The 10583-nt window shown below is 30.1% G+C and overlaps 1 protein-coding gene across 1 annotated transcript; it reads left to right on the forward strand.

Moving 5' to 3' along the window:
• Positions 1–6414: 6414 nt before the first annotated feature.
• LOC146926983 (O-fucosyltransferase 20-like) lies at positions 6415–10303 on the forward strand. The gene is made up of 6 exons (XM_085700423.1): positions 6415–7279; positions 7696–7861; positions 8122–8211; positions 8296–8579; positions 8945–9203; positions 9667–10303. The coding sequence occupies exons 1-6, from the start codon at positions 6438–6440 to the stop codon at positions 9895–9897; spliced, it is 1872 nt and encodes a 623-aa protein (XP_085556549.1). The 5' UTR covers positions 6415–6437; the 3' UTR covers positions 9898–10303.
• The last annotated feature ends 280 nt before the right edge of the window (positions 10304–10583 follow it).

Raw genomic sequence — 10583 nt, forward strand, 5'->3', positions numbered from 1 at the left:
AGAAAGAGAAAGAAGAGAGATGACTCGATGTTGACTCACATGTCCCCCAAGTCATTGTATTTCTCTATAAAAACCTTACCAGAAAAACTCAATGAGATAAAACTATTGTTAAAGAAAAAAGCGTGCAGAACACATTTATCTCTCCCCATCGTAAAGACAGTTATATATGAGACGAAGAAAGTCAAATAACATTTTATACTAGTTACTCAAAAGTTTTACTTGACGGTGACTTTATAAAAAGATCTGACTTATCTCCATACTCTTCTCTAAATTAGTAGGACTTGAGATATTATCTTAATATTGAGTTGTTGAAAAAGCCTCCTTATAGAACAAGAAAACCACAACTTGTATGTGTAAACCCATAATCCTTAATAAAAGAGCATCCTCCGCTTTCTTGATTATATTGTTTCTTAAAGATACAAAGCGTATATTTGGCTTTGTTCCGATATCTACATTTACTAATATTGACAAAAACAAAATACCACGATACATATGATTAAGAAAATGCACATATGGCCACTATTAGGGTCCGTTTGGTTCGAGAATTAGGAGGGGAGGGGAGGGGAGGAATTTTAACGGAGGGGAGGGGAGGAGAAATATATTAATTAAAAGTGTGTTTGGTTCACAAGGGGAGGGGAGGGATTTTAATATTATTTTACTGTTTTATAATAAATGAAGTATGTAATTTATAATATTCATTCAATAAATGAAGTATGTAATTTATAATAAAGATCACATACATCAATAATTAAATGAATTTAAAATATAAATGTTTGTTTATAATAGTGACGGGATGGTGTACATTAATGTCCTCGTTTGAACTAAGATATGATACTTCATGATCAATTTAAATTGATCATCATTTTCTTAAGGGCATGATCTATACTAATATCAAATGATGAATTTTTAAATCACATAAATAAATTTTGAAAGTTCTTAGAAATATAAAAAATTTACCAAACACATTAATCACATAAATAAATTTTGAAATCATGAAAGGAAGGGTGACATTTTTATTCCTGAGAATAAAACACAAATATCAATAACTATACTCATTGTTTTCCTTAATAGAAAAAACTACTCATTGTCTTATAAATACAAAAAATTTACCAAACTCATTTATAAGAATAATATCCTCCAAAATAAAACTTATGAGAAAACTACTCTAAGAATAAATTTTAGGTAAAATATATCTTTTGGTTATTTAAGTTTGACAAAAATACTGGATTAATCCTTTTAGTCTTGTAAGTTTTAAATAAGTCCTTATTACCCTTTTAAGGACATATTTGAAACATAAAAACTTAAAAAACTTTAAATAGGTGCATTAAATTAATGACTTAAATGACTTAATTTATTTTATTTTATTTTATTTTAGCAAGATCTAATTGAAACTTAAAAAAACTTAAATAACCTATTTGAAACTTAGAAAAACTTAAAGAACTTATTTAAAAATTAAAAAACTTAAAATATTAATTCGGTATCATTGTAAAACTTAAAAGATAAAAAAATGTATTATGCCTAAATTTTAAATTCATAATCTTCGAGAACATAACTCAATTTACAGAAAACGTTGCAGTATGCAGGGATCAAAGTTCAAACTTTAAATTTTGTACTTAGACATTTTTTTTTTTGACAGTTTTTTTTTTACTTATACATTTAAAAGGTGAATTTTTTACTAATAAACTACTTGAAGAAAAAAATTAAAATCATAAAACAATCACACCCCCTTAGAAATCAAAATGGAATGGAAGGGTTAATGAAAAAATAAAAAAGGTGAAGCACACAAAACCGAAGAACCTTTGAAAGCTGTGAAGCCATGGCATCAGTTGATGTGTCACCATCGTCCCCGTGGCAGATATAATATGTTAGATATGACCACGATCCAGCAAAGCATATAATAATAATAATACATATACATTTTATCCAAGTAAAAAAAAAAATCCAATATTACTGAAAGAGTTCAGCAATCTAGAATCCAGAAATAAAAATAAAAATAAAGGACAATGTAGAAACATATGATTAAAACAAGGATCATTCCCCTCAAAAAAAAAATTTAAAACAAGGATCATTTTAACGATGTCCTAAGAGTACATATTAAAGATGATTTAAGAACATATGTTAAAAATTCTACAAAAAAATATATTTATTATTAAACATTAATTTTTAACTTTTTATCAATAAATTGATGCAATTTTCAAGTTAAAATTAACTTATTAGGTTCTTTATAACATGTCTCCTAAGAACACATGCTAAAATAAATGTATAAGTCTGCATTTCTCTTAAAATAATGTATAACTCCGCATTACCAGAACTCATTCTACTGAAAACTGGAGGATTAACCTGAAAGGTTAAAAAAAAAAACTCATTTTAAGTGATTAAATTAGTCACATAAATACACACCGATCTAATTATATTTTTTTAATCTTAATATCCAATAAACATATAGTATCCCAGACTTTTTTTTTTGATACAAAGTATCTTTAGACTTTAGCTTAACATCTAAAATTTTACTATAAAGTCATACTAATAATTTTGTATTATTGTATTTCAATAGAAATTTTTTATTAAGGGTCCCGTAAGTGTGGCTCAATTTGTAATTATCATGAACATTATATGCAGCAGTTGTGATTCGAACTTCAGATTTCCACATCTCCGCATATTATGTGTGTGAATCTAATCATTAAACTATTTGACCAAAAAATATTCCGTAAGTGTAACTCAATTGATAACTATCAAGATCATTCCCTCAAAAAAAAAAAAATATCAAGAACATTATATATGTATGAGTCGTGATTTAAACTTCAGATTCCTCACTTTTCTACACATTATGTGTTTGAATCTAGTCATTAAACTACTAAAAAAATGAAAGAAAGGGAAAATACTTCAATAACCACATTTTTCAATAATAAAGATCTAATATTTTTACTTCCTATCATGTGCCTATATAGTCATGTAATGTAATAGATATTTAAACTGGTCCCCTCGAAAAATAGATATGTATCCTTGTGGATAATTAACTAGTTCACATACCCATGTAGTTCCAAACAAAAGTTTGGATTGAAGACTACTCAAGCAATCTTTCTCACATAATTAAATCTGATTGACCACTTATAGCCAGCCCATTTAATAAAAATGTTTCCCTTTCAAAGAAAAACCTAGGATATAAGATGTATATAAATAATAGGAACATCTTAACGAAAATAGATGTAGCACCTGCTAATCATATAATTAAAGGATAATGAGATTATCTTAATGAAATGGATGTAGCACCTACTAATTATAATTTTTTTTCCTCTTATAAATATACTTTTTAATCCACATAATAGATGTTAATATATACAGATGTTAAAACAATGTTAATATATACAAAAAAAATTACACATAAGTAGAAAGCAATCAGACAACAAATGGCGTCGCTGAATCTTTTTACATGACAAAATCAATCATCGTAAATACAATATTTATGAATTTAGAAGACATAATATTGTTATGCATGATCTTTATACTCTATATATGTAAAATGTCAGCTATACCTCTGATGTTAGGAAGTCAAACATGTCAAAACAAATTGTATCAAATAAAACTTTTATTTTGTGTTTTGTTGGTCATTTGAAAAATAAAATATTGAAGTAATATTTTACTCCCTCCATCCCTATATATAAACACCCTTTTATCAAGGGCAAATGATAATTACAGGGACTGAGGGAGTATTTTGTTTGTTAGAAAGTTATGAAAATGCAAATTGCTAAATAGTGTATTGTCGTGGAATGGCAGAAGTCTTGAATGCTACCTTTCTTGATTGGTTCATTCATTCATACTTGGCAGCTGGCCTTTACCATGAAACAACACACTTATCTGTTTTTTTCTGCTTATAAATATAAATAATACAATTATTACATGTATATATAAAGACTGAAGCCTAACCCAAGATTCCATTCCATCCTGCCATATCATCCATCTTTTTCCTTAGCTTTTTTCACACTCCAAGAATACTAGTATGAACTATTTCAACATGTGCTTTTAAAATTCAAATTCTTTTGGTTTGTTCTCTCCCTGTTTAACATTCGAGCTTGACTTTCTTTGCAAGAACAATGTTTGTGAATAGGTCATTAAATTATTAAAGATTAAAATTGTCTATTAACATACGCAAAATAATAAGTTAAATCATTTATGTTGAGACAGAGAGAAAATATATATAAAAATCAAAAGAAATTACTTTTGATTCTGCATGTCATCTTTGTTTATAAAATTGTTTATAAAATAAGTTGTTCGAGGCGAAAATAAGTCAATATGCAAATTAATACTCCCTTCGTTTCAAAATGAGTGTCGCTTTAACCAAAAAAAATTGTTTCAAAATGAATGTCACTCTCAGTTTCCAATGCAATAATAACTTTTTCTTTTCAATTGTACCCTCCAATTAATACTCTGTACACTACTTCCAAAGTATTACTTTTAAAACTAACCAATAGTTAATAAGGATAATTTGGTAAAATAACCATTCTCTTTTTTTTAATCATTGCATTTCTTAATATGTGTGTAAACACCTAAAATGACACTCATTTTGAAACGGAGGGAGTATTAATTTTGGCTTTAGATTAACTAGTAACTTAGATGGATGGAGAAAATAAAAAAATAACTTAGATGGATGGAGCAATTGATGATTAGATTACTAATAACAGTATAGCCTAATTTAGGCAGAAAGTTCTACCTAAAAATGTGTTTATTTATTGAAGAAAACGAGCAAAGACAATGTATTTTTTATTTATCAGGAAGGGACATAGATAAAACCAAAAAAGTACTCCCTAACAAGCATACCATAATTAATTAAAGAGCAAGGATATTTGAACAACCATTTGGTACAATCTATTTGACAACCTTCCTTTTCTCTCTTTTCATTGGTCAAAAACAATGGAGAGAGAAAAAAGAAGAAAGAGAGTAAGAATATAATCTGAGTATGAGAAAGAAAGTTGTCTAAAAGTTGTCACAAAATGATTGTACAAATATCATTTCTCTTAATTAAACTACAAAATTCATTCACAAAACGAAGGAAACACTCACTTTTAAACCGTAAAAAAAATTCCAATAATAATAATTTTTTTAACAAACAAAAATGGATTATATTAACACTGTTATAGCAGTCCTCTCAGCACAATGTGTACCGAGAAGGCTACTAAAAATGAAAGGAGCAGTTTATTATTAATTATTTTATTTTCTTTTTGTCAAAAAATTTAGTGGTTAAAAATTCTTCTTTTAAAGAAAATGAAAATAAGTGAGATGTTCAGTATTTGAACACCGATCTTAATATTTTTTATACCATAGACAAATCAATAAAGGTGTATCCTTTTAATTATTCAAATGTCTTTCTTGCATTTTTTTTGTTGCAAAATTATTCATTCAGAATTAAAATTCTCTAAAATTATAATTTCAATAGAATTAATTAAAATAAATTTTTTAAAAAAATCTAAATAGTACCGATAACTATTAAGAAAAAAATAATAATTTTGGTACCCTTAGAAAAATGGTATCCTGGGTTGCTGCCTCTCCCGCAAACCATCTAGGCCACCTCCGCCTTGTGTCACTTTTTAAAGGCTTTACACAGTAACTTTTGAAAAAAAATATACACCCTCCGGTCACTATTATAAGCAAAAATTAACATTTTAGATTCATTCATTAAATGACATATATAGTCTTTATTATAGACCACATACAATCATTTAATGAATGAATCTAAAATGTTGATTTTTGCTTATAATAGTGACCGGATGGTGTATATATTTAGTGCATTGAAAATTGAAATGTTGAAAGACTTTGATTTGAAATTTTTAAAAAGTATCTTAGACACTCCTTAACAAAACGTACCTTATATACATTTGTTAGTTTTTTTTTTGTCAACTAGCCTAGCGACTGGAGTTCCCACTTTTTAAATGTAGAGAAGTGTAGTTGGTGTTTGAGGTTTAAATTCTGACTCTGCATATATTATACGATGTCTTTATTAACTGAGTTAAACTCACAAAACCGTTGTCATTTTCTTTAAAAGTACAAATCAAATCTATAATTGAATTGACAAAAAAAAAAATTCTGACGAATAAACATGAATGAAATGGCAATTTATAAGAAAACGAGTAAAAATCAATAGCAATGAATGGAAATAAATAAAATATTGTCACACCCCTCAGCTCCTTATTTTTGATTCACGCGTATGACTTTGTTCTTCCCGCCGCCCTTTCTCTCTCTACTATTCTTCCTCTCTCTTTCTCTCTCCTCTTATTATTCCATTTTCTATAATAAAAAAGAAAAAAGAAAAACATTTAACAACTCAAACCCAACACAACAAAGCTTTGTTGTAAAGAAACACTCTTTCTTTCTTAGTATATAAAAAAACCAAACATTCAACAAGAAAAACCCAATACTCTTTCTTTCTTTCTCTTTCATCTTCAATGGCTAAGTCAAAGAACAATGCAAAGAAACTCTCATACATCTCAGTTCCTTCACAAATAATCAATTCCATTTCATCTTCTTCTATTCAATCATTACTTGATGATCAAACTCCAAAGAAATCTTCAACAAAAATTGCTTCAAACTTCTTCTTCACCACCTTAACAAAATGGAAAAACCCTTCAAGATTGTTCTTCTTTTTCACACTCTTTTTTCTTGGTGGTTTTGCTTTGTTTATGATTGGTTTCAATCTTAAAACACCGTTTTTTAAAACCCCATGTGCTACAAATGTTGAAAAACCCTTAATCTCAAATGGGTTTGGTTCAAAATCTGAACTTAAGGTTGTTTCAATGAATAAAAATGAGATTTTTAATGGTGATGTTTTGGTAAAATCTGAACTTGGGGTTGTTCAAAACCCTTCAATCTCAAATGGGTTTGATTCAAAATCTGAACTTGGTGTTGTTTCAATGAATAAAGATGAGGTTTTGAATGATGGTAGTTTGTCAAATTCACTTCCTTTGATAGGTAATGTAATGTTGCAAGCAAAGGTTCCTAGTGGAGTTGACTTGGAGGAGGAAGAAAAGGGTGAGGGAGTTGAAAAGAGTGAGTTTTGGAAGCAACCAGATGGGTTAGGGTATAAGCCTTGTTTGGATTTCAGTAGAGATTATAGAAGAGAAAGTGATGGGATTGTTAAGAATAGAAAAAGGTATCTTATGGTGGTTGTTTCTGGTGGGATGAATCAGCAGAGGAATCAAATTGTTGATGCTGTTGTTATTGCAAGGATTCTTGGTGCTGCTTTGGTTGTTCCTATTTTGCAAGTTAATGTCATTTGGGGAGATGAAAGGTAAACTTTACTAATCTTCTTGTTCATGGTTTGTGATGATTTTATTGAATGAAGTTTTATGTAAGGTTTAGTTGTTACAATTTTGTACTTAAATCTTCCTAATGACCAATATTGGAGCATAATCTAAGCCTAAGCATAGATTGTCTTGTTTCAATATTGTTTGATGAAGACCAAATTTGGATATATATTTAGCTGTTACAAATTTGGACTGAATCTTGAGAAAGAACAACTTTGGAGCTTAAGCTTTAAGCATAGTTCTATTCTAGCTATAGTTTCAATCTTTTTGTTCTTTCTTGATACTGGTTATGTTTTGTTGTTAATGTTGATTAAATTTCTTTCCTTATTTATGAATGCTAGAAGAGAGTTTTTTGTAATTTATTATGTTTTTCCTTATTGGTTTTGGTTTTGTTTTGCAGTGAATTTGCTGATATATTTGATTTTGAGCACTTTAAGAATGTTCTTGCCAATGATGTGCGGGTGGTTTCGTCATTGCCATCAACACACTTGATGACAAAGCCAGTGGAGGGAAGTCCTCCTCTTCATGTCACTCCAAGTTGGATCCGTTCGCGCTATCTCAAAAGAGTAAGATTTTTTTGTTAATTACTCTTATGTTGTTTTAGCATGTTTAGGTTTCAATACTAAGTTGTTGCTTAGTTTTTATCTACTTTTGCATTGATAATTTTCACACAATGATTGTCTCTTTGATGAGAAAGTGTATTAACTTGTATATATCATGTTAACTAATAAAAGCTTTGACTTTTGTGGAAATAAAAATTTGGGCAGTGAGTGATTATTGTTCTTGTTAAACAAAAGTTTAACATAGTCTTTGTTGTCCTTTGCAGTTCAACAGAGAAGGTGTTTTGCTTTTACGCAGCTTGGATTCAAGGCTATCGAAGGATCTTCCTTCGGATCTTCAGAAGCTTCGATGCAAGGTACTGTGAAGTCTCTATAGTATCTTCATTTGTGTAACAATCGGTAGCATATTCTAAATGTTCTCATCTCACCTATGTTTTCAGGTTGCTTTTAGTGCATTGAGATTTGCGAAACCAGTTCAAGAACTTGGAAACAAGATTGCTGAGAGAATGCAAAGCAAAGGACCCTACCTTGCTCTTCATCTAAGAATGGAAAAGGATGTGTGGGTGAGGACTGGTTGTCTACCTGGTCTAAGTCCTGAGTTTGACGAGATTGTAAAGAATGAGAGGAGAGAACGACCGGAGCTCTTGAAAGGAAGATCAAACATGACTTACCATGAAAGAAAGATGGCTGGTCTTTGTCCCTTGACTGCCATGGATGTTACCAGGTAAATATTAAATTCTTCTACTTTTGTATAGGAGTCTGTTTGGATTCTCTTATTCGAGTTTATTACTGGCACTTACACTTATGAAACTATTTGGGAGAGCTTATGGAAACAACTTATGACATGTCATTAAACTGTTTCCAGCTTATTCCCACAAGCTCTCCAAGATAGCTTATGAAATCAGTTTAGTTTATATAAATATAGTTCGATTTTATTTTATCTTTTATTATAGAAATAGCGTATACATAAACACTTATGCTACAAGCGCTTAATTAAGTTGTTTATCCAAAGATCCTATAGGCTTCACTTTTCAGTGGTTTCTGAATATTAGTGTGACAGAGTTTTGTTTATTTGTTTTGGATTTATAGGTTGCTTAAAGCTTTAGGAGCTCAAAAAGATGCAAGAATTTATTGGGCTGGGGGACAACCATTGGGTGGAAAAGAAGCTTTGCATCCATTAATCCATGAGTTTCCACATCTTTATAATAAGGAAGATCTTGCATTGCCTGGAGAACTAGAACCATTTGCGAAGAAAGCTTCTCTAATGGCTGCCATAGATTACATAGTTTCTGAGAAGAGTGATGTTTTCATGCCATCTCATGGAGGAAATATGGGCCATGCGCTTCAGGTATGACTATATAATGACAGCAAGAGTGCTTTGCAATTAAGATACTCACATAAGCATTGATGATTGTTGCATAACTATATTGCAATCATGCTTACATATATTGGCCATGCATTCATATATATTGTATTCACACATATTTTATAAGAAAAGATTGCGACCTTTCAACTTTAGTCCCTATAAAATTTGTACTCACCTTTAGTGTTCATATTTAATAAAAATAGTGTGCTTTTAGTAATTAAAAAGGACTGATGATACAATCAATTATTTTAGGGATGTTGATGGGTCGTGATTTTATAGGACCAAAAACATATTTTCTCCATAAATTGTAATCATGCAATTAAGATAGTCACATTGATGGATGTTGCATAAATATATTGTAAATGTAATATTGCATACGCATATTTAATGTAGATTCTTCATTTGACAATTTCTAATATCTGAACCTAAATGTTATTCCTTCCAGGGTCACAGGGCCTATGCAGGACACAAGAAATACATAACCCCAAACAAAAGACAAATGCATCCCTATTTTCTGAATTCTTCCCTCCCTGAAGCAGAGTTTAACAGAATTGTCAAAGAATTGCATCAGAATTCATTAGGACAGCCGGAACTCAGGACTAGCAAGGTCGGGAGGGATGTCACGAAGTATCCTGTCCCAGAGTGCATGTGCAACGACTCACATAATGATTCGTAGTCGAAGAATCAATGTCAAAGCTTTTGGCATAAAAATATTACACGGAAACGGATACACAAACGTGGAAGCAAGTAGTACTTTTGGCAAACGTGCACATTTTTTATCCCTCGAAAACTACTTGGAGGCTACTTTCAGGAAACCATAGTTCTCAAAAGCAACATTTTGAAGAGCTTAAATGTCAGCCACTCCTCTCCGCAGGTGTACACGCATAATTATGCAATTTAGGTTTCCTGTGATCCATTAAAGGGATGTTACATACACAATAGATAATTCTTTGATTCTTTCTATAGATCTTGTATAGGATATGTGTTCTTTTGTTTGTAATTCTTTATAGTATATAAAGCCTTGTACATATATCTGAATAAATGATCAGTTTTGATTATATAAAGCCTGCAAAATTTTATGATTGTTTCCAGCTCCATCTTCATTATCTACAAACTACTGTACATATACAGATATGGAAATACAGTAGAAAAATGACAGAGAAACCTCCTTATATTTTTGATTCAAAATTGACATCGAAGTTCGTCACAAAAAAGCTACATGCTTTACACAATTTAAATGTGGTTAATTACGTTTAGTAAGCGATTAATGAATATAAGAAAGCGCCTCAATTCATTAACCAAACACTGAACACAATTAACTACAATTTAGAATGTCATTAACCATGATTTCCAGGTGTTCAA

This window comes from Medicago sativa, chromosome 4 (genome assembly GCF_051527215.1).
Source record: "Medicago sativa cultivar Bolivia chromosome 4, Bolivia_mono, whole genome shotgun sequence".
In the NCBI taxonomy this organism is placed as follows: Eukaryota; Viridiplantae; Streptophyta; class Magnoliopsida; order Fabales; family Fabaceae; genus Medicago; species Medicago sativa.